Raw genomic sequence first — 24,670 nt, forward strand, 5'->3', positions numbered from 1 at the left:
TGGTTTTGTTTTTAAGAGTTAAATACCTAAGCTCGACTGCAGCTACCAATTTATCATATTTTTATTGTAGGTCATAATTTTATCTTTTACTCGATTCAACTATGTATAATGGTAAATTTAGATCCTGTAAACTTGCTTGGTAAGAGCGATAATAAAGATAGAGAGTCTTACCCGGTAAGTGATGACAATGACTCTTACCCGGGTAAATTATTGTATATGATACCGTTTTAATATACTATAATATTATCTGGTAAAACAGATTATAGTGTTGACTACTACCCGTAAGCGCTTACCGAGTAAGTATTTGGGTAGACGACCCCTTAAAGTAGTTATCAGTTTTAGTGGTAATTCCATGTATATAACTAGGTTTTAAACGACGTGATGCATGGTGGTAAGGTCGAACCCGAGGTTTTACGAGTCACAACGTTTTTCAACACACATGACGGCAAATTTGTATATCATATATATAATTATACATATATACATATATGTTTTCATACTATTACTCCACAAATTAATGATATCCAACAATTTATATTAGACTATATACTAAAAACTAAAAAAAATGATAAACCAAATAATGTTTTATACGATCACAGATTATGACGTGTCACATCCATGTTACTGATCACATTAGCAAATAATACTGAGTTAGATACCACATCAGCATGATAACCGGTTAATGCTTCAATCGTTTATTTAGATACTTAAATGTTTAAAACCTTATATTTAAATATCAAAATAAAAATTTTATCTAAAATATAAATCAAGTCAAAATAATGTGAAATTACACATAAATTGGTGAATCCATTGTTTATAAAATATTCTTATTTAGTTTATTTTTAGTATGTAATAATCGAATATTATATTGCGATGTCTATTTCGAGTGAGAAGAGAGAAGTGAATCTCTTCAATTATATTCACCAAGGTTTTCTTCTATCAAACCCTTGTTGCATTACAAAGGTATGCGAATCTTTATCACTTTTTTCCTCTTTCCTTTCTTTCATTTCTTTCCAGATGTCGCTATTTGTCTGCTAATTTCCTTAATAAAAATGCATTCGAGGAATCTTTGCGATTGATTTCACATTTGTGTTTATTGACGGAAATTTGCAGTTACGAGTGATCATTGGAAAACGGGAAACCCTAAGATTTGACGGAGCTCGTTTCTCGTTACTGGGTTAGTCTGCGAAATTTCTTTGTTTGTTTGCATGTCTAGATGCATAATTTCATGTTTTCTTTTGGGATTGTTGTTGTTGTTGTTAATGATTGAATTCAGATCTTTGGAATTCGGGTATTTTGGTTGGTAAATCGATCAATTATTATTTGCTTGTGCTCCTGAAGAACTTAATCTGCACTTTAATGAATTTTCTGTTTTTTAGACTTTTCAATTTTTATGGTGATGTGACGAGATGAGATTCCTTGTATGATGGTTTAAATAAAAGTATGATTTCCATTTTATTTGGGGTTTGATTACTGGATACGTGTAAGCAAGTTTTGTTTGCCTGGAAAGTTGGGAAAATTAAGCTTTTGCAGGTTTTTGGCAAAGAGTGTTCAAAGTGTGTTCAAAGTGTTACCTTTACACTAATATGAACGCTTAGCTGTTTGGTTGGTTTTACATTAAGTCATGTATGGATAAAGTTGTATGTATAGATTGTGAAGGTTTTTGTCTGGGAGGGCTTTTTCAAGATAGAACGAGGGTGTTTTTTAACTGGGAGGGGGAGGTTTGGAAAAGACTTGGTTAACTGCATAAAACTCCCCCTAGAAGCTTGCTGAGTAAGCCACTTTCCATATCATTAAGCAATTACCAAACAATCATCTATAGCTGACGGAAAAAGCTGTGAGTCCCATTAAGCTCATTAAGCTGCTAACAAGCAGGCCCTTAGTTGATTATAATTGTTTGAGTGAAATATCAATATCAATATCAATTTGTTGTAGAGGTGGGCAAAGTAGTTTCATGTTCCTGGTTTGTTAAATGTCAATAAGTGAGATATACTTTGGTGTTAAGGGAACCTAAATCAGATTTTGGTGTTTTCTGATTTATGCCCTTCTATTTTTAATTGTTTTTGACTCCTCAACTTGACATGGTTTCACTCTTGGATTACGTTACTCACACAACAAGCAACTTGCATCTGTATCTTTTACAAGAATCACGCTCTCTCTATATATTTATATATCATGTTGTTTGAGCTTTAAGATGTTAATTACTCTTTCCTAGTGACACACACCTTGAAGTTATATCGTATAATTGTTCATCAAGTATGACAGTCGATAGCACATCTTTAGACCATGTTATTTCCTATTTATTTTTGATTTACTCTTGACTTGTTAATGGTTTGTGCAACTATGTTTTTCTTTGCCAAATAACCTTTTTATGATGCCTGTTTCAGGTGACTCTAGGCCAACATATAGAACTCTTTCTTTCTTGATTATTTTTGGCAGCAAAATCTTAATCAAACCTGCTCCTCTTATTGGAATACTCCCTTCATCTTGTTAAATTGAAACGATTTCCATATTGGAATATGCGATACTAATTTGCAACAGTTCTTTTTCTTTTTGACCATTTCAGCTCAAGTTACATAGTTGCTTACTGTCACCTTTACAAAGTATTGATGTTATTGACCAGTAATTTGTAATTACTTGATGGAAATTTACATTTGATTAGTAATTAAACACTTCTCTAACCACGTTGGTGAGTAAAGATTACAATCTTATATGGAACAGAGGAAGTAGTTGATTCTCAATTGTTTGATGATTAATCATAAAGAATTGCATGATTTCTCTCTCCTATACAGAAAATCCCAAATAGTGTTATTGTAGATTGGGATAGAATCCTCTATTATACTCTTTACTTGATATATATATATATATATATAGAGAGAGAGAGAGAGAGAGAGAGAGAGAGGGAGGGAGGTTCAGGGGAAAACCCCCCAAAAAATGAAAAACTGAATGTGCATACAAGTAATTGAAGTTGTCTCTTGGTTTTTATGCATGTGTGCATGTTATGGACATGTGCATACCAGACAAATTGCTTACAATTTACTTGTATGCGTGTGTGCATACTGTCCAGGTAAATGGTTATTAGGGTGTTTCTCAGTTTTCATTTTTTTATGGTTTTTCCTTGAATCTGACCATATATATATATATATATATATATATATATTTGTGGACTTTGTAGAATCATTAACTTGGAAGTGCATGCATGTGAGCTTGCGACTTGCCATATAAATGAAAGCTCATTAGTGAACTTGTCACTGTTAAGGCTAAAATGCTAAATCAACAATACTTGTGAAAGAAGTTGGTCCGTTCCATTGAATTAACTTATGGAAGCTTTGTCTGGATGGTCTTATGCAATTATTTATTGATTAAATGTATATTTTATAAGCAATTGATCTTCCAACCATCTCTTCAGGATAAGATATGGAGGGAACAGGACATGGTGGGAGCAGTGTGGACATGTTCTTAAGGAACTACAAGCTTGGGAAAACGCTTGGCATTGGTTCGTTTGGGAAGGTGAAAATCGCAGAGCATGCTTTGACAGGGCACAAAGTTGCTATAAAGATCCTCAACCGTCGCAAGATCAAAAACATGGACATGGAAGAAAAAGGTAGGAACCTAATACCAAATGATGAATCACTTCACCATTTGCTCGCAATCATGGTTTTGAAAATCGTTTGAGGCCTACGCTCGAGGCGAGGTGGCTTAAAACCTCATTTGAGGCGACGCCTCTTGGACCCTGGACGAGGCTTACGCCTTGGTTCGGTTGGGTGAGGCATGAGGCGTTGTCTAGGCGTACGCCTTAGATGATCTGCTCTGGTAATGGTTTTTTAGCTTTTTTATAAGCTTTATGGTAGTAGTAGTACTTCTTTTTATAGTATAAGTGTCTTTCTTTACCTTAAAAAACTAAAATTTAAAGCCCAATGGGCTGAATGTGTATTTTTTATATTTTAAAATGCAAAAAGCCAATATTTTCTCCACTCAATCAAAAAGTATGGTCTAACCCTTCCTCTTCCTCCAAGCAACCAATTTTTCCACACGCTCTCAGCCTATCTCACGGTTTCACTATTTCCTCTGTCCAGCACCACTAAACCAATGCCCTTAGGAATTTAGCATTATATGTTGTATATAAATGTATATATATTTCTGTAGTGTCATGTTTTGGTGTATATATATACATATTTCTGCCTTGGATTGGTTCAAGGCTTACGTTGTCTCGTTGAGGGAAAACGCCTCGAGGCCCGATTCCGCCTTTTAAAACCTTCCTTGCAATGTACTTCAACGGGAAATGGAGAATTCATCAAGTTACCACTGATATAGCCTGTGTTAATGACCTTGCATTTTGCAGTTAGAAGAGAGATCAAAATATTAAGATTGTTTATGCATCCACATATTATCCGCCTTTATGAGGTCATAGAGACACCGTCGGATATTTATGTTGTGATGGAGTATGTGAAGTCCGGTGAGCTGTTTGATTACATTGTGGAGAAGGGTAGGTTGCAGGAGGATGAGGGTCGCAATTTCTTTCAGCAGGTGGATATATTCTTTCCATTTGTTGGTATTTGCTTGTTCTAAAAGTGATAAAAGTATTTTCACTGGAGCTCCATAGACTAACATCGGTTCTTTGAAGCAGATAATTTCTGGTGTGGAATACTGCCACAGGAACATGGTGGTTCATAGAGATCTTAAACCTGAGAACCTGCTCTTGGATTCCAAGTGCAATGTCAAGATTGCTGACTTTGGTCTAAGCAATATCATGCGGGATGGTCATTTCCTGAAAACAAGCTGTGGAAGTCCAAACTATGCTGCCCCAGAGGTACGGAGTGGTGATGACGGGTCTTGAAAAATCATAATAGTTTTGTTTCAAAGCTAATTTAGAAGACCTGCCACCATTAGTTACTCTTGAACGCCTCTCATTTTATGCCGTCTTTGATTTGTGTAGGTTATATCTGGGAAGCTGTATGCTGGACCAGAGGTTGATGTGTGGAGCTGTGGTGTTATCTTGTATGCTCTCCTCTGTGGTACCCTTCCTTTTGATGATGAAAATATCCCTAACCTCTTCAAGAAAATTAAGGTACAAATTTTATTGCCCTGTACATTGGCTGTTGGTTATCCATTAAGTCCTGTATGGATAAAGTTGTTTGTGTGAATTAATCTGTCTGTATGGATTGAGAATGTTTTTGTTTGGGAGGTTTTTTTCAAAGATGGAAGAAGCATGTTTTTTAATTGGGAGGGGCAGGTCAAGAAAAAAATTGGCTTTCTGCATAAAGCTCCCCCTAGAAGCTTATTAATAAGCCATTTTCTATATCATTAAGCCACTACCAAATAGTCGTGTATAGCTGACCGAATAAGATGTGAGTCCCATTATGCTCATTAAGCTGTTAACAAACAGGCCCTAAGCTGGTGTTTAAGCCTGGTAGAAAGTGGCTTAATCGGATGTTATGGAGTCGAAATCATGTCTCGTCATATTAACTCATGCTTATCTGTCCCTGATTGCTTTGTCTTTAAGATATGTTTTTGTGATTGTTTTAGGAAATTAATGAGCGTTTTCTTTTTCGTTCATAGCCTGTTCCCTTCCAAGCTCATTCCAGTTTGTATTGATAGGCAGGGAAGCCAAAAATAAATTTTTGTTTTTTCCCAGGGCGAGTCTTAATTATTTTTCAAATTGTGTGGCTCTTTTTTTTTTCTTTTGTTGGGATAACTGTAGATGTCCGGGCTTGCTTGTATGCACCTGGATTAATCCCATGGGGCCCATGAAGTTAACAACGAGACAAACCTTCAGGGTGTGTTTAGTACACTGGATAGAACATGGATCACTGCTCCATGTTTGGCAGGACTTTTATGTGGAAGGAACAAAGGCATGTTCTACCCCCATCCCATGGAACAAGGTGGAACATACCTATATTTTGCCAATATAATGTAAAAATAAAACCTACTTCTATTCTAAAACGTCAAATACGCCTCCCTCTTTACATTTTATTCCTTTTTTTAAATTTTATTTAGTCATTTTATGCTTTTTAAATCTTCACTTTACTGTCCTCAAAACAGTATTTTTATATGGTTTCCATATTTTGGTTAATTCATGTAATTTTTTTATATTTTCAATAATATAACTTTACTGGTGACCACTGGGAGCTAGTTTTACGTGTTAGCTACCTTTGTTTCTTTCTCTTTCTAACAATTGATTGTTTATCAATCTCATGCAATTGTTTGAATTTCATTCATGCAGTGTATTAGAAATGGTTGTTATTACTTATCCAAACTTAATGTTGGTTTGTTCATCAGGGTGGTATATATACCCTTCCCAGCCACTTATCACCTGGTGCGAGAGATCTAATCCCACGAATGCTTGTGGTTGACCCCATGAAGCGAATAACTATTCTCGAGATTCGTATGCACCCCTGGTTCCAGGCTCATCTGCCCCGCTATTTGGCTGTTCCTCCACCAGATTCTATGCAACAAGCAAAAAAGGTAGGGTGACCCTTTCACTCTATCGATTGTAATGGTTTGCACTCTACCATCCAAGAACCAGCCGATCCAAATTGGATGTTGAAATTTTCAATCCGATCCAATCCAATTACAATCGGATATCCAATTATGAGCGGTCGGTTCTAATTGTATTTTCTGCACACCCCTAGTTTGCAGCCTTTGCAGTGTAGGGTAAGGAGCTAGGCAATTTTCTAAATTGTGAAGATTTGCTTCGGATTTACGCCCTGCAGATGTGCCATTTTTAAGTCTCTTTGCTTTTATTATCTGAACTATGCTAAGTAGCAGTCTTTTGTAGTAAATCTTGGATCAACGAGGTAGATTACATTTTTATTTAATCACGAAAATAGCCAAAATTGGAGCTGCCGACCAATTTTTCTGAAGTTAGCAAAAAATAACCACCTATTTTGCAAAACCCCTTTTTCCCAACAATACCTTTCAGATGTTTTCAATTTTTTTGGGTCCATATCACAAACGGGTGAATAAAACCATCTTTTTTCTAATATTTTAGGTTTGCTTATGGTTTTTGTGGAGTGGGCCCACAAACCCAATAGAATCTGCCAAAAACTACATTTAGCAAAAAAGTGGGTTTTGCGAAATAAATTATTTTGTGCTAATTGGGAAAAAAGTTGGTAATTTTGTGATGGGTCGACTCCAATTTTGGTTATTTTTGTGATTATCCCTAATAAATTTCTTCTAATTGCATTTTAAGAAAGAAGATCGTGGGTATATAAATTTTTGTTTCTTTTGTTCTCTAGAACTGTATGTCTGTATGATTGTAGGTTTTTTGGGAATTTTGCTTTTGTTCTCTTGGATGGCCTGCTCTTTTTTACAATGTATAATTGTCAGGGGAGGACTTAGTTTGATAAAGGTGCAGGAAAGGCTCCCACTCAAATGTCAAAATTTTAAAGTAATCTATGTTATTTTTGTTTTAACAAAACCTTCCACTCTCTTGCTTGGTAGTCGTTCTCCCCGTACATTGTTACCGCTAGTTCTTGCAATCATGCTGCAGTGATAAATGATAATATTAGGTTGATGATTTTGTTAAATATATCTCAATTTCTTGTTTTTTTAGTTTTATATATGTTCAAACAAATTTATCTAGAAGGAAATTATATACATTAAATAATAGTATACTTTGCTATTTGGTTAACCGATATGGTAAAAAATAATCGAAATTTAGCTTATTTGGTTAACCGAACCGTTTAACTTTAATCCCCAAACCAAATAACCCGAAACTGTTTTGGTTTTGGTGATTTATTTCGGTTTTGATTTTTTTTAATACCCTAAGGCCTCCAGTCACCTAAGTTTCTCGATCCGCGACTGATAGTTGTGTTACTATAGAAGTATTCCGCCTGTGGGTAATTAAAGTAATTCTATTTCTGCAGACTGACGAAGATATTCTTCTAGAGGTGGTTAAGATGGGGTTTGATAGGGACACCCTCATTGAGTCTCTTCGAAACCGAGTGCAAAATGAGGTAATCTTAGTGTGTGTGCGTGCTTTTTTTGTCCTAAGTAAGTTAACGGATATGAGGTCACAATGTTGCTTATTCTTGCATATTATCTAGGGCACTGTGGCATATTACTTGCTACTGGATAACAGGTTTCGTAACTCGAGTGGCTATCTTGGAGCTGAATTCCAGAAACCTATGGTTAGATTGTTTTCTTTTGGCTCTTTAGTTTTATATTTTTGTGGCGTGTTCCGTCTTTTAACACCTATTGCATGTGTTTTAGGAAGTGTAGAGTACTTAATCATGTAGAGGGAAGTTCAAATGAGAACCATAAATATATATTTTTGAGAACCTCAGAACCATGTATTTCATGTATTATTCACAATGAATAACCCTGAATAATAATACAATTCATCATGAATATCACGCATCTTCATCATGAATATCTATCCTGATATTCAGTGGCAGACCCAGGATTTTGGACCTCTAAGGTGGACCAAAGGCCTGCAAAGTTTTTTTGGTTGATTTCTAGAGACTTTTTTTCTGGTTTTGGTTGATTTCGAGGCACTTTCGGTTTTTTGGTTGATGTTCTTTGTATCTTCTAGTATCCCGGAGCACCCTTCAAAATTTAGCGGATGCACCTTTCATACCCCTAAAAGAAAATCTGTTTGCAAAAATTGGTTGAGTGGGTGCATGGGACCCCGCTAAGCCCCTGACGACATTCATCATGATTAAAGCATGAATAGTTGGTTCCATGTTCTCAAAATATTTATTGTTCTCATTTGAACATGCCCCTAAACATCTATGCATGCATCTATATCGAGAGTCGAGACTTTGCTTTTCCCTGATTTCCGCTTTACATTTTGATACGACTGCAGGATGGGTTCAGCCGTATGAGTTCGAACGAGGCTGCTACTTCAGTTATGGCACAACGCCCAACTACATATATGGATTATCAAGGAATAAATATTCGAAACCAAGTGGAAAGGAAATGGGCTCTTGGGCTTCAGGTTATTTTCCTTGAAATCATTATACAAATGGAAAAAAAAATGAAACATTACAAGCTCACGATGACCTGAAAAATTCTTACTGTTGTTCTGTCCGGATACCAAACGCACCCTAAAAGTATTCTTATCCATTTTGACAGTCTCGAGCTCATCCTCGTGAGATAATGACGGAAGTTCTCAAAGCTTTGCAAGAACTGAATGTGTGCTGGAAAAAGATAGGACACTACAACATGAAATGTAGGTGGGTTCCGGGTGTTGCCGGCCATCATCAAGGCATGATAAACGACTCTATGCAAAGTAACAATTATTTTGGTGATGAGTTGACGATCTTAGAGAATGACGGTGCTATGAACCCCCCCAATGTAGTCAAGTTTGAAGTCCAGGTAAACTCCGTTTTTCTAACTATTCTCGAGTATATCTTTTTGATCAGAGGTTGAATCAATCTATGTTTGTACAATTTTATAGTGCAAATGGTTAACAAATACTGCCTCCATCCCAAAATATATATCAAGGCACAGAGGTTTAGGAATGTGTAATCATTATATTCCCTTCGCCCCAAGGATAAGTGCCCACATTTCTATTTTAGTTTGTTTCAAAATAAGTGTCCACTCTCAAAATTAAAAACTGCTTTACAATTCTACCCTTAATTATGAGATGATGAAATTCATTACTCTCTGTTATTAAGGGTAAAATTGTCATTTACTCCCTCCCATCCAAAAATAAGTGCCTAAATTTCTATTTTAGTTTGTCTCAAAATGTCCACTTTCAAAAGTGCCTACATTTCTACATTTAATTCATTCTTTAACTTTCATATATTGTATTTTAAACTCTTTAAACTTTCGCTTTACTGTCCTCAAAAAATTATTTTTATATGGTTTCTATATTTTGGTTTTTATGTAATTTAGTAAAGATTAATAATAAAAAATAGTATAGAAAAGGTATGGAATAAAAATTGGAAACTACATAAACTTTTTATTTTAATCGTCTTGATGAAAACTTTATATTTTGTTATAAACAATATTTCCTTTATTATAATTTAATAAGTTACATAAATTAATTAAAAAATATAAACAACTCCTTAGGGGTAAATTGGTTATTTTATCTATTCTGTCTTGTCTAGTTCTATCTTACCAAACCTGAACAGGGGTAAATTGGTCATTTTATCTGTTCTGTCTTGTCCATTTCTATCTTATCAAACCCGAGCACTTGTTCTGTTATGTTCTATCCTGTCTGGATGCTAAATGCATAGAGTTGTTTTGATATTATTAGTAGTCACACTCCGTGAAAACCACGAGGAGAGTATCTCTCTAAAATGACGGTAAATTTTTTGGTGCAGCTTTACAAAACGCGTGAGGACAAGTATCTGCTCGATCTACAAAGGGTTCAGGGACCGCAATTTCTGTTCTTGGATCTTTGTGCTGCATTTCTCGCTCAGCTTCGTGTCCTCTAGAAAGACGGATAGCAAAATAGCCTCTCCTAATACGAAGACCGGCTTTCTCCCTTTGGGCGAAGAAAAGCTTAGCCTGTAAATATATCGAGTCTTTGATTTAGGGTACTATACCTATGTTCAGTTTTTCTATTTTGTTGGCTGGTGAGCCGATCTTTTTGCTGACTCACTACGAGTCGACTCAGTTTGTGTTCTTGTTAGCATAGAAAACCAACCTTTTTTCTTGCAGACTTTTTATATGCATGCTGATGTTTCTGTATAATTATGCTCTCTGTTTATCAACTCTTGTGTTTTTGACCTGAGAGCTTGAAAAAATGGAGATGGTTTAGACTTTAGAAGCTTGTTAATGTTGTTTGATGCTTTTTCTTTGTCATGGTGTGTAATTTTTTGGGTGTCGGGTGGTTCGGTTGAGAACTGTATTTCCATTTTGAACAAGGGAACTGAACCACTGAGAGTGCCATGTGTTTGGGACATTCATCAGTATAGGTTCATTATTCATGATGAATTTGGATATGTGATGGGTTTTCAGTGGTTTCTCGGTGAGCAATGGAAATGTAGTTTTGAACTGAACTTTCCTCTTTTTGGGTATGGGGCATGTTCGTTGAGAACTGTATTTCCATTGTGAATTGGAGAATCATTGAGAGCGTGTCACGTGTGTGGGATGTTCATACAACATGATGAACATTGACATGTGGCGTGTTTTTAGTGGTCTCCTGTATGCAATGGAAATGCGGTTCTTAACTGGGCTTTTTCTCTTTTAGGGTATGGGACATGTTTGGTTAAGAACCACATTTCCATTGCTATCGGGGGACCATTTGAGAGTATGCTACGTGCAGAGACATTTGTCATGAATATTGTGAAAAATTAATGTCCGTTATTCATGATGAATATGGATACGTGTTACAGTCTTGGTGGTTCTCTTATTTGCAATGAAAATGCGGTTTTAACCGAACTTTTCTCGTTTGAGTATACTGTTTATTAATTATTTATATACATCTTGGTTTTTATGAAGTAGTATTGTAGTGTAACAATCAAATTTTGTTCTTAATTAGTATAACAAACATTTTTTTTTGTACTGGTTTGATTGGTAACAGGTATATTGTACCTGTTAAAGATGTAGATGTTAAGCTGTTAAATTATATATTTATTCTTGATTACGTAAAAGAAGGTTATGTCAAAATCGCCTGATGTCACATAGGCTAAAAATCTGCTTATTAGGTTAAAATGGGTATGAAAAAAAAAAAGTTACGACCGCACGTTACACTAATTGAGCAACAATTTACCGTTATAATATGTAGGAATTAAAACAAATTAGTTACATAACAATGTATTTTGCATTGTTTAAAATAAACATGAATAATTTTTTTTAAAAATATAAAACATATCATAATACATGAAACTACCATTGGTTATTAATAGATACGTTCCAATCTGTTTGGAGACCTTGTTATACTTAAAGCTTTTGATTACACTGCAAAATAAGGTAATAAAGATACATATATATAGATTACAGAAGCGATGAGACGTATTCATTTTGTCTTCTGATAGAATTTAGAGAAGTACTGATATGAGCAAAAGTTTTACATTCGTTAATGAAAGACCCTAAACAATATAGAATTGGACCCCAAAATTTTTGGGACCCTGTTCAAAATTACACATTTAACATGCTAAAAACGGCTATGGTTATTAAACGTGATTCAGTTAGGCCTAATCGGTTCCGGTTATAACTGAATTTCGTTCTAAATTTAGGAACTGTGTGCAACATAGAGGATAGATTTGGGTTTTTAGGACCAGTTTTGGGCCTAAACCTATTTATGTATCTTCAACAAAAACCATATTGATATGCGGAACCGAGATGCTTGACAATCATTAGCCGATTGAAACAATTCGACTTTTAATCTGAAAACCATATGTAACGAAGTAGAATGTGATCGATCGATACCCAATGGTTAGAACACCAAACTTCTTGTGTGTTGGGATATCAAACTAAATACGCTAATAGGGTTGTTTGCTTAATGAGCTCGATGGCTATTCGTTCATCCATACATTAGTGATTCTTTACAGCTTAATGGTTAAGCCAAAGTGACTATATGGAATAAGGCGAGACCCCTCACTTGTTCCCATTAAGCCACCTTAAAGAAATTAATAACAGAAATGCCCTAGTAATAATCCAACCACCTTTCTTTACCTCCTTCAAACCCATCAGTCTCCCGTCTTGCAGACAAACAACTTTACTCATACATGACTTAATGGAAAAAGAAGATAAACAACCTCACTAATCTTTGACCCAAACACAAAAAAAAAAAACCCAGATTAATCGAGCCATTATCAAGAAAAACTGCTTCAACTCCAACCATACAGGAACAAGACATATATATCGCTTATCTCAGATCTTTGCCATTTTACTGTTTTCTTTAAAGTACTGTTCGAAAAAACTGCAAAATCAATCACAAAGGTGATGCCTGATTGGTTTGAGATTGACTCCAAAGGTTAAAAGTACCAGGAGGTCCCAGGTTCAAATCCAAGGAGGAATAAAAATACCCTTGTGGCCATGGAGGTTCAAATGCAATGACTCCAGACTATCTGCAAAACAGGTGGTCGTCCTGAGATTAATCGGCTCGCATAGCGGGTTGGATATTCAGGTTAATAATAAAAAAAAAAACTGCAAAACCAATTTATATAACAAAAATGATAATTAATTAATTATTTAAATACATAATGATGGATTTATAATCGAAATAATATTGATTTTTGTGAATCTTAATACTCATTACTCATCAATGGTTGCGTACAAAAAGAGTGAGATTTACAATAATTTAATATAATAATCATTTAAAAATAAAAATAAAAAATAAAAATTAAAACCCAAAACTGAAGGACAATGGCTTCATTCCCAGAAGACGTTTTTCCCCATTTGTGTGATCTTCAATTTCCCCAATTTTAATCCCCCAAAATTCATCAAGTAAAGGGAAATCAAGATCATCATAACTCACAACTTTGTCACCTCTGCTACTGTTCGAGGTCCAACAAGAACGACTCTCGGAGGATGCGCAAAAAGGTAAACTTTCTTCGATCTGTTTTCTTCCTTAATCTACTCAATTTTCAATTATGCATTTCATCAATCCGCATCAGATGTTTAACTTGATTGATTCGATTTGTATTTCTGTGGAATCTGTTACGATTGACGTTTCTTGTATTATTGAAATCGAATGAAGTCGATTTAAGCTGAATTTGGTGATGATTTGAGTTGTTTTTGCTTTTTTCGAACTTATGGAGGCTGGGATCTGGGTTTTTAGCTTCATCTATTTCAAGAATGTTTTAGCTCAGCTTGATGAATTGTGACAATTAGACACATGATTTGAATGTATCAAGTGTCATCAGAAGAATTATGTTCGAATTTTCTGATTTTGAGAAAGAGAACATAGGTGATATTTTGATTTAGGAATGCAAGTGCATTGTTTGTGTGCCAAAGAACCACTTGTCTGAGAAAAGGAAGGAAACCATTAATTCATTATGCATCTATTTTAGAGAATAATTCACTATTTTGTTAATAATAAGAGTAGGAGAGGGGGATAGTATTTTGAAAATCTGACTGAGATAAAGAGAAGGAAAACTAGGGACATAAGCCACATCGAATTTTCAAGGATGAGTACCAAGACTAGTTAAGATGATTTAGTTATAAATGGCGAAGGGTTTTATTTTGACAATTTGTTCAATGAAAACAGCAATGGAACTGGAGGAGAACTTGGTGACCCTTTTCATGGTTCCACTAGAATTTTGTACGTAGAGTCATAGGGTTCGATGTGAAGGAAATAGTGAGAAGATGAGAGTAGGTAAAACTTTACTAGTTGATAGTCTTTCTATAGGGGTTTGGGTAGAAATTAGGGAGGTGGCCATGGTGTCGCCGCGTAGTTTGTCTAAGTTCACCTTTAAGATGCATAGAGTGCCTTCTTAATGGTGGATACCTTGGTACCAACCTATAAGAACACATGGGATGTCCAAAATTGTACAAATTATCAATATATTAGACTATTAGGCTTATAAGCTACAAATTGAAATCAGGGCAGTGGGTTATTGAGCATCGGTCAAGGGGCTAGAATATTAATTTGGCTTTATGCCATCACTATCGACAAATATGATGATTTTCTTGATCAGGCGATTCATGGAGAGATGTAGAGGATGTAGAAATGATTTCCATATGGAGTTTATTGATTTTGGGGTAACATATGAATGGCTGCCAAGGGAAGTACTAAGTTGAGATCTAGAAAACAAAAAGAATTTCATTTTCATGTATCACGTATGTGAACATGATTTGTACAGTGCAACAAGTGGTAACAAATTGAAAGCATGTGATCATGGGACAAATGCTTTATATGCTACCACCTGGTTACTGTTGACTCCTTACCTTTTTTTTTTCCGGATTTAGTCACGGATGAGCTTGGGAAAGACATACAAGATGATATATCGCTGTGCTTTCCATCAGTCATTCCGTGTTGCTTGATGAGACTAGACAATGTGTCTATGCAAAGATAGCGATGCAGAAAAACAACTTGAAACCTTGAGATTTTAGATTAAGCTGGACTAGAAGCAAATATAACAATAGTGTCGACAGAGAAGTGGAAGAAGAGGTAACCATGTATGGGCAAGAAGCAGTAAGGCATTATATCCTTGTTTATTTGGGATCATGATTATTGAAGGATGAAGAAGTTGATGAGGATGCTAGACCTACCATTGGAGCAGGCATGTGAAATAATGGCAAATTTTATGGGTTATTCATGATTGATAAGTTCCATTAAAGCTGAAAGCCAAGTTATGTAACTCAATAGTAAACTTGAGAGTGGATAGGATTTATGCTTTGACAGTGCATAGTGGTCGGCACTTAAAGACATGATGTACATAATAAGTGCCATAGAAATGTGAATATGCAGAGGGATATTATGTGGTTAGACAATGGGGGAGCTGTACCAAAAGGAGGTCATTAGGAGAGGTAGAGGTTGGTCAAGATTGACATGGTATAAAGAGAGATTCGAGTGAGTGAAAGATGTAATGGTGTTGGCCTTAGAGTGCAGGAAGGATGACATTCATGTGCTAGATTTAGGGAGGTTCTCGTTATGTTTTAAATTCCGTTTTACCCCCTTATAATTCCATTTGGATTTATTTCCATCTTACCCTAAATCCTTTTGTATAAAGACTAGTGCTCATAGTTAGAAGTCTAGACTTATTAAAATCCTAGAAATGTTTCCTCATTAATTTTGTCCAACTTATGGATCAGCAAGCCTGCCATCTGGTTTGGTTTCTGTAGTTGCCGTGGCATGGAGGATGAGAAGGGAGTGGTGTTAGAGTTTGGAGGATTTTTCTGGATTGTAACTAAATTAAAAAAAAAAGTTCCTGAATGAAGTTTTTTCTCCCTCCGTCCCAAAATAAATGCCCACAATGAAAAAAACACAAGGTTTTAGGAATGTGTATCTTGTAATTAACTAAATGACAATTTTAGCCTTATTGATAAGAGAGTAAAGAATTTCTCATCTCATAATTAAGGATAAAATCGGAAAATAGACACTTCCGAAGGTGGACATTTATTTTGGGACGGAGGGAGTATCATTTATGCTTCCTTGAAGGATTCTGCCGACCATTGTATTGCCTCAGTTCCACAAGGTTATATTGATACAGAATACTTAGGATCTTTAAGCTGGTAAGCTTTGCCCATTACTAGACCTAAAACACCCAAGTGAAGTTGCACTACTGTTAGGGGCTGTTTGTTTAGCTCTTAATGGTGCTATTAAGAGGTTATGCCTGAATCGCTAAGAGGCTGAGGTTATCTGGCAAAAAAAACCAACCACTTAATGATGACAATAGCCTCTTAACCATTTTTCATCCAGGGCTTCGCTAAACTGTTCAGACCCTAACTTGTTCCATGTTTACCCTTCACGCGTCTCCTCCCAAGCATCGATCATTTCCTCGCCGCTCCTCCCACGCATCGATCTCTCCCTTGCCGGTCGTTCTCGCCGGTCCTTCTCACCGGTCGTTCTCGCCGGTCCTTCTCACCGGTCGTTTTCACCGGTTGTCTCCCTCTATCTCTCATGCCAGCGACCTACAGGTATCTTCTCCTTTTCTTTTTTCTTCCCTTCTTCTTTCTTCCCTTCTTCTTTCTTCCCTTCTTATGGTTCAGATTGAGTTCTTCACGGTATCTCCTTTAGCTACTGTTTTTTCATCTTGCCAAATTCCAGCGACTTCTTTGAAAAGCCTTGTTCGATTTTACAAAGCTTATTTGCAAAGATGAAAGCTTTCTTCAATTTTACCTTGGTTATTTGGTCTAAATCCTATGTGGGTGTTTTTGAGTTTCTGCTCTAAATCTTGGCTTTAAAAATGGCTATATACTGAAATGAACATTTTACCAAGCATCTTCCATGAATATGTCTCTTTCATCTATAGCTCTTATGGGATTAGGTTTTCCCCCCTCCAGTTATTAATTAGTGTATGGTTGAAAAGTGAAAACAGTGATCCACTTACTAATTTTTCTGTGTAAAGAATATGGAAAATCATTCTCTGTATGAAAGGCCAGGTTAATATCTTGTGAATAAGGGTTACTGGATCTCAGAATTTGATTATGTGGAACCTGGTTTCAACCTTTTTTTGGAATGAAAGGTTCCAACCTGTTTGTGTTTAGGTTCCAACATGTTTAGAGGTTGATAACATGTCTAGATTCTGTTTGTATTTAGGTGCCATTGACATTGATGTATTTAGGTGCCATTGATACTTGTATTCTATTTGAAATTTCTTGGACCTCAAACCTTTATTTGATGATACTGATTCTATCTAGGTGCCATGGACAAAGATTTGCATTGAACTAATTGGGGAATGGAAATGGAAATCATTTGTGATGTCTGGTTTGTTACAATGGAATGAGTCATTATTAGATACCGGGTAATGAAGTATTTCTCAACTCATTCCCATTTCCATTCCCCGGCATTCTGATTCTCATTTTCATACCCTGAAACTAAGTCATCTAAAACAGGTCTTAAAGTGTAGATATGTGAAAATTGTTGTAGAATATTAGTGGCATTGAAATTGGTATGATTATGTATGATTAAGTAGTAATAGATGGTCTTGTGTAAAATTTGCAGTACAAAAATGTGAGGCCAGATTACTTGAAAAACATCTGGAAGGTGATTAACTGGAAAAATGTGCCAAGTATATGAGGAAGAATGCCCCTAAATCCCTAATCCTCTAAAAGAGTTGCAATTTTGTTTAAGAAGAGATGGAATATGGAAATCCCCATTACCTGCGGCTTGTGCTTGTTTGGATTAATATGAAATGCTGTTTTGAACCAGTATTATTGAGTATGTACATAGTTATATTTGCAAAGTAATTGTTTTATTCAGATATTCACCAAACAATTATGTTTCATTTGATAGTAAATCATACAGAGGGTTAAAATGGTAATTTGTTGTCATTCAGACTGTCCATTCCGAACAATTATCAAACGAACATATTTCATTCTGCACTATATCATATAGAGCCTCTTAAGTATTCTGACCACTTAATTAAACCATTCTGCAACTGCCAAACAACCCGTTAGTTTCCTGTATTGTTAAATGGGTTTGGTAACGATCGATCGATTTGTCCCTGTTTCTTATCGCAAGGTAAAGTGCTCACTTGCTTGTCTGCTTTATTTCATTGGCATAAGTTAGCTGCATTTGTCGTTGCTTATTTTGGTTATTCAGATTCAACATCTCGTCTGATGCTTTTCGTCTCATTTCGAAGGTGCTTATGATCTGCCAAAATCGTACTTTTTCTTTGCCATAAAGAACTGGATGTAAAATTTATTGATAACGCTGGCCCATAAAAAGCTTGAAAAGATGGGGTGCCCACATCAACAGTCTGAAGTAGTTGCAGTTTCTCGAGACACTAAGGATTGTTCCTGTACGCCTCCCAGAGCTTCTTCGGCATTTATGGTTAATTCAGAAATCGGTGCAGTCTTGGCCGTTATGAGAAGAAACGTACGGTGGGGAGTTCATTACATGGCAGACGAAGATCAACTCGAGCACCCTCTTATCAAATCTTTCAAAGAAATACGTAAAAAAGTCTTCTCATGGCAACGTCAATGGCACACCATTAATCCCATTATGTATCTTCAGCCCTTTTTAGATGTTATTCAGTCAGACGAAACTAGTGCACCAATAACGGGCGTTGCTTTATCATCGATTTACAAATTCTTATCCCTCGATGTTCTTGATCTGGAAACCGTTAATGTAGCTGATGCATTACATCTTATAGTTGATGCTGTGACAAGTTGTCGATTTGAAGTGACCGATCCAGCGTCTGAGGAAGTTGTATTGATGAAGATACTTCAAGTTCTTTTAGCGTGCATGAAAAATAAGGCGTCGGTTAAATTGAGTAACCAACATGTTTGCAATATAGTGAACACTTGTTTTCAGATAGTTCATCAAGCAAGCTCGAAAGGCGAATTGTTGCAGAGAACAGCTCGACACACGATGCATGAATTGATTAGATGTGTTTTTATGCATCTGCCTGATGTTGGTGATAATAAAGAACAAGAATTCACTTTGGAAGGCAGATCAGATGATGGTGGTGAGGTAAATCAACTTTTCCTTTTTAATTGTTGGTGTGTTACTTGAAATTTATTGCATGCCATTTTTTACTGTGCATATCGGCATAATGGCCAATCAACCCTTTTTGAATCCAAACTGCTTATTTAGAAATTACTTCCTCCGTCCCAAAATAAGTGCGTACATTTCTATTTTAGTTGGTTCCAAAATACCCCCCTCCGTCCCAAAATAAGTGTGTATTTCTATTTTAGTTGGTTCCAAAATACTCCTCTTGTCCCAAAATAAGTGTACATTTTTCTATTTTAGTTTGTCCCGAAATAAGTGTACGCTTAAAAAAGTAAATGTATACTTACCCATTCTACCCTTAATTATGAGATGCAGAAAGTTTTTCTCTCTCTATTATTAAGGTAAAATTGTCATTTTGTTGATAAAAAAACATAATAGTTAGACGTTCCTGAAAAGGGTGTGCCTTTTTCATTGTGGACACTTGTTTTGGGACAGAGGGAGTGAGTGTCTACTTTTGAAAGCAAGTGCCTACTTTCCTATTCTACCCTTGATAATGAGATGGAGAAATTCATTGGTCCCTCTATTGCTACGGGTAAAATTGTCATTTAGTTAATTAGAAAGGGTAATTATTACAAATTTCTAACATTGTGTGCCTTTTTCATTATGGACATTTATTTTGGGACGGAGGAAGTATGATTTAGCTAGGTCAAAATCTCTTTTGCCTCTAGGCCATTTGGGTCAAGTTTTCCACTTGATCCCCACACGAGACGATCAAGATTCCATCCATGGCGTTTGACTAGTTAGGCTATGTTTGGCAAATTACCTGATAAGCTAGTTGTTGGCTAATAAACTAGTCATGTTTGGTTAAGCTAGCCGTGTTTGGTAAAACTAGTTGATAAGCTAGATCACAGAAAAATTAATTGGAAAAATATGAGGGGCGTAATTGGAAAAAAGTCCATGGAAGTAGTGTTTCAGTAAGCTAGGTTATAAGCAGCTTATGACTAACAAATGGGGATTTTTCAATAAGCTCAAAATAAGCTAGCTTATGGTTGCCAAACATGGCTTTAGTTACCACAAAATGGAAAAAAATGTAGGCTGGTTGGTTTGGTCATCCAATGGTTCATAGTTAAAGAGAAAACCTAATAGACATAATGGGTTATATTGTGACACAGGGGCCGTTTGGTTGTTTTTCCATTAAGGCCATGTTTGTTAGCAGCTCAATGAGCTTAATGGGATTCACAACTTATTCTGTCAGCTATACATGACTGTTTGGTAGTGGCTTAATGATATAGAAAGTGGCTTATTCAGTAAGCTTCTAGAGGGGAGCTTTATGCAGAAAGCCAAGTTTTTTCCAAACCTGCCCCTCCCAATTAAAAAATACGCTCCTTCCATCTATGAAAAAACCTCCCAACCAAAAACCTTCCCAATCAGCTTAATTCATACAAGACTTCATGGAAAACCAGCCAAACAGCCCCTAGGTCCTGTATAGATAAAGCTGTCTGTGTGGATTAATCTGTCTGTATAGATTGAGAAGGTTTTTGTTTAGGAGGGTTGTTTTATAGAGGAAAGAGGCGAGTTTTTTTAATTGGGAGGGGCAGCTTTGGATTTCTTTTGCCTTTCTGCACAAAACTCCCCCTAGAAGCTTACTGAATAAGACACTTTCTATATCATTAAGTCACTACCAAACAGTCATGTATAGCTGACCGAATAAGCTGTGAGTCCCATTAAGCTGCTCACAAACAAGCCTTCACTTTTTGATCCATACGAATTGCTAAACTGTGCATTTGAATTTCACATATTTCTCTTTCTGCAGGTCGACATTCCCGATAAGGATCATTCATCGACTAGTAAACCACAGGACAATGGCTACACGGGTTCGAAAATCGAATCTGTTGGAGGTGCTTTGGATCTTTCCACCGAAATGCCCGAAGTTAAGATGGATGAAACCACCGGGGATATTGGAGAGACAAAAAACCATCTTGTGACGGACCCTTATGGCGTTCCATCGATGGTGGAAATCTTCAACTTTCTTTGTTCTCTTTTAAATGCAGTTGAGCACGTTGGCGTGGGCCCACGATCCAACTCGCTAGCATACGATGAAGATGTTCCTTTATTTGCTTTGGGCTTGATCAACTCGGCCATCGAGTTAGGTGGGGCCGCTCTCAGCCATCATCCCGAAATTTTGGCTTTGGTGCAAAACGATCTATTCCATAGCTTAATCCAGTTCGGATTATCTCCGAGTCCACTGATTCTTTCAACCGTTTGTAGCATCGTTTTGAATCTTTATCATCTTATGCGCGTAAAGCTCAAGCTGCAGCTAGAAGCGTTTTTCTCTTCGGTTCTTATGAAGATTGCACTCAATAAACATGGAGCTTCGTATCAACAACAGGAAGTTGCCATGGAAACTCTTGTTGATCTTTGCAGGCAGCCAACTTTCATTCACGAAATGTACGCCAATTACGACTGTGACATTTCCTGCAGCAATGTGTTTGAAGATCTTGCGAATTTGTTATCGAAAAGCGCATTTCCTGTTAGTAGCCCGCTTTCTGCTATCCACGTTCTTGCTCTTGAAGGATTGATCGCTATGATTAATGGTATGGCTGAAAAGATTGGCGATGAAGTGCCGTTTCTAGAACCGGATGCATCAACTATCGAAGATCATGAGTCATTCTGGAAGGTGAAATGTGAAAACTACGAGAATTCTGATTTTTGGGTACCGTTTATCCGTAAAATGAAGCATATTAAGAAGAAATTGATGATCGGGGCTGATCATTTCAACCAGGATCCAAAAAAAGGTCTGCAATTTCTTCAAGGAATGTATTTGTTGCCCGAATCGCTCGATCCTGTAAGTGTAGCGTGTTTTTTACGGTACACAATCGGGTTAGACAAGAATCTTATCGGAGATTATCTTGGAAATCACGATCAATTTTGTGTTGATGTGCTTCAAGAATTCGCGAGAACTTTTGATTTTCAAGACATGAATCTGGATATCGCATTGCGAGTTTTCTTGGAAACATTTAGATTGCCGGGTGAATCGCAGAAGATACAGCGAGTTGTGGAGGCGTTTGCTGAGCGATATTATGAGCAATCGCCTCATATTTTGGCCAATAAAGATGCCGCATTGCTGTTATCGTATTCTCTGATAATGCTTAATACCGATCAACACAATGCACAGGTGAAAAAGAAGATGACAGAAGAAGATTTTATCCGCAACAACCGACGGATAAATGGTGGCAATGATCTTCCGCGGGAGTATTTATCCGAGCTTTACCACTCGATTTGCGAGAACGAGATCCGAATGACCCCGGAACTCGGTGTCGGTTTTCCGGTCATGACCCATGATAACTGGGTCGGTCTAATTCACAAATCCCGACAAACCGCTCCGTTTATCATCTGTAGCACCGGAGAACGTATCAACAACGAAATGTTCGCTATATTGTCGGGTCCCACTGTTGCCGCTCTCTCGGTGGTCTTGGATCTTGTAGAACAAGAAGACGTGTTGCAAACATGTATCGATGGATTCCTAGATGTCGCTAAGATTGCGGGTTGTTATCATCTTGACGACGTGCTAGACGGGTTGCTCGTTTCTTTATCTAAATTTACGACACTCTTGCTTCCGATGTCGATCGAAGAATCCGTTCTTGCTTTTGGTGACGATACTAAAGCCCGAAAGGCAACCGTAGCGGTTTTTACGATAGCGAATACATACGGTGACTATCTTCGCTCGGGTTGGAGAAACATTCTCGATTGTATTTTGAGCTTGCACAAATTGGGTCTTTTGCCTGCTCGGATGGCCAGTGATGCAGCCGATGATTTGGAGTCTGTTTCCGAGCCAGACTTGGGGAAATCGCCTTTGGTCTCACCAGCCGGATACACGAAACCCCTTTTGGCTCCAGCTCGGAAATCATCTGGCCTAATGGGCCGATTCAGCGAGTTCCTATATTACGATACGGAAAAGCCTGCTCCACAACCGTCAGAAGAACAGGTTGAAGCTCGCAATCGGGCCACGGAAACTGTTAAAGATTGCCATATTGATAGTGTCTTCACGGAAAGTAAGTTTCTTCAATCCGAGTCTCTTTCGAATCTTGCCCAAGCCTTGATATTAGCCGCGGGTCGATCCCAAAAGGGAAATAATAGTTCAATAGAAGATGAAGATGCTGCTATATTTTGTCTCGAGTTGCTTATTACAGTTGCGCTAAATAACCGGGATCGGATTATGCTTTTATGGCAAGGTGTTTATGAGTACATAGCCAATATCGTTCAATCGGCCGTGATGCCGAGCACTTTAGTTGAGAAGGCGGTTTTCGGGCTCATTCGAATTTGCCGACGTCTTCTTCCGTATAAAGAAGACCTAACCGACGAGCTTCTTAAATCCCTTCAACTTATCTTGAAACTCGATGCTCGGGTGGCCGATGCGTACTGTGAGCACATCACGCAAGAAGTTATGCGGCTCGTAAAAGCAAACGTCGGCCAGATCAAATCTCACATGGGCTGGCGTACAATTACGTCTCTCCTCTCGATCACGGCTCGGCATCCGGAAGCTTCCGAGCCTGGATTCGAGACCTTGGAATTCATCATGCTCGATGGGGCCCACTTGCTACCGGCAAACTTCGTACTCTGCGTCAATGCTGCTCGCCAGTTTGCCGAGTCTCGGGTCGGAGACGTGGCCCGGTCGCAGAAATCTTTAGATTTGATGGCAGGTTCTGCGGTTTGCCTGGTTCGGTGGTCTCGTGAGACTCGGGAAGCCATGGGGGAAGAAGCCGAAGCCGCTATACGGCTCTATCAAGATATCGGAGAGATGTGGCTCAGGTTGGTTCAAGCTTTACGGAAAGTATGTATCGACCCACGAGAAGAGATCCGGAACCACGCGATCTTGATGCTGCAGCGATGCTTAACGGGTCTAGACGGGATTAATCTTCATGATGAGATGTGGGTCCAATGCTTCGACTCGGTAATCTTTCCTTTAATCAACGATTTGTTAGAAATCGCACGAGAAAAGTCCGCCAAAGAGTACCGAAACATGGAAACAACCCTTGTTTTATCCCTAAAGCTCATGTCAAAATCGTTCCTACATTCTTTGCCGAGCATTTCCCGCTTGATATCGTTCCAAAAAACATGGCTCGGGGTTCTAACTTGCATGGATCAATACGAAAAGGTCAAATTCCGAGGGAAACGAAGTGAAAAGATTCACGAACTAGTCCCGGAGCTCCTCAAGAACACGCTGCTCGTCATGAAATCGACCGGAATTCTTTCACCGACCAACACCGCAGGTTCCGACGGGCTTTGGCAGGAGACGTGGTTACACCTGGAAAACGTGGCACCGTCGTTGCGGTCGGAGGTGTTTCCGGATAACGAACCGGAGACCATGGGTGCGAGTCCAGTTCCTGGGGTTAACCTATTGGTTCCATGAGGTGGGTCTGATCCAGAATTGGTTGAGTTTGTGGGTTTGATTAAAATTTTGATGGGCAGAATGAGTTTTAAATCTGTATACTTTTAGTAGATTGGATAATTGTTGGTCTTCAGATGAACCATTGTTTCTTGATTTTGACTTTTGTTTGACTTTGAGATTTGTTGACCCTTTTGGCCCATCAAAGGGATATATAGAGTCACTCACACACAAGTTGTATTGGCATTTGGCATACCCATTTTTTGGTAACCAAAGTTCTCTCTATTAGTTTACAATGTATTTTTATTTGTTTCTATTTTGAT

At 37.4% G+C, this 24,670-nt stretch overlaps 2 protein-coding genes across 4 annotated transcripts; both read left to right on the plus strand.

Annotated features, from left to right (window-relative positions):
• Positions 1-904: 904 nt before the first annotated feature.
• LOC112512336 (SNF1-related protein kinase catalytic subunit alpha KIN10-like) lies at positions 905-10,720 on the plus strand. Of its 2 annotated transcripts, XM_025118226.1 has the most exons (12): positions 905-963; positions 1,114-1,177; positions 3,410-3,604; positions 4,343-4,527; positions 4,628-4,810; positions 4,937-5,068; positions 6,280-6,465; positions 7,869-7,958; positions 8,049-8,132; positions 8,810-8,941; positions 9,079-9,321; positions 10,275-10,720. In XM_025118226.1, exons 3-12 carry the CDS (start codon positions 3,418-3,420, stop codon positions 10,386-10,388), a joined length of 1,536 nt encoding a protein of 511 aa, XP_024973994.1. In that variant the 5' UTR covers positions 905-963; positions 1,114-1,177; positions 3,410-3,417; the 3' UTR covers positions 10,389-10,720. The 2 variants fall into 2 exon arrangements, with proteins under 2 accessions (XP_024973994.1, XP_024973993.1); XM_025118225.1 differs by lacking the exon at positions 905-963 and having other exon boundaries at positions 1,037-1,177.
• A 2,612-nt stretch (positions 10,721-13,332) lies between these two features.
• Positions 13,333-24,614, plus strand: LOC112512756 (ARF guanine-nucleotide exchange factor GNOM-like). 2 transcript variants are annotated; one of them, XM_025118880.1, is made up of 3 exons: positions 13,333-13,443; positions 18,150-18,982; positions 20,775-24,614. In XM_025118880.1, exons 2-3 carry the CDS (start codon positions 18,245-18,247, stop codon positions 24,369-24,371), a joined length of 4,335 nt encoding a protein of 1,444 aa, XP_024974648.1. In that variant the 5' UTR covers positions 13,333-13,443; positions 18,150-18,244; the 3' UTR covers positions 24,372-24,614. The 2 variants fall into 2 exon arrangements, with proteins under 2 accessions (XP_024974648.1, XP_024974649.1); XM_025118881.1 differs by lacking the exon at positions 13,333-13,443 and adding an exon at positions 16,458-16,482.
• The last annotated feature ends 56 nt before the right edge of the window (positions 24,615-24,670 follow it).

This window comes from Cynara cardunculus (genome assembly GCF_001531365.2).
Source record: "Cynara cardunculus var. scolymus isolate 2C chromosome LG 5, CcrdV1, whole genome shotgun sequence".
Taxonomy (NCBI): Eukaryota; Viridiplantae; Streptophyta; class Magnoliopsida; order Asterales; family Asteraceae; genus Cynara; species Cynara cardunculus.

Bases quoted from the DNA above. Each gene is read 5' to 3' on its own strand.
- LOC112512756 (XM_025118880.1), top strand. From the start codon at position 18,245: ATGGGGTGCCCACATCAACAGTCTGAAGTAGTTGCAGTTTCTCGAGAC. The intron at 18,983-20,774 runs GTAAATCAACTT...CTCTTTCTGCAG, and splicing joins GATCAGATGATGGTGGTGAG to GTCGACATTCCCGATAAGGA.
- LOC112512336 (XM_025118226.1), top strand. From the start codon at position 3,418: ATGGAGGGAACAGGACATGGTGGGAGCAGTGTGGACATGTTCTTAAGG. The intron at 6,466-7,868 runs GTAGGGTGACCC...CTATTTCTGCAG, and splicing joins CTATGCAACAAGCAAAAAAG to ACTGACGAAGATATTCTTCT. The intron at 7,959-8,048 runs GTAATCTTAGTG...CATATTATCTAG, and splicing joins GAAACCGAGTGCAAAATGAG to GGCACTGTGGCATATTACTT.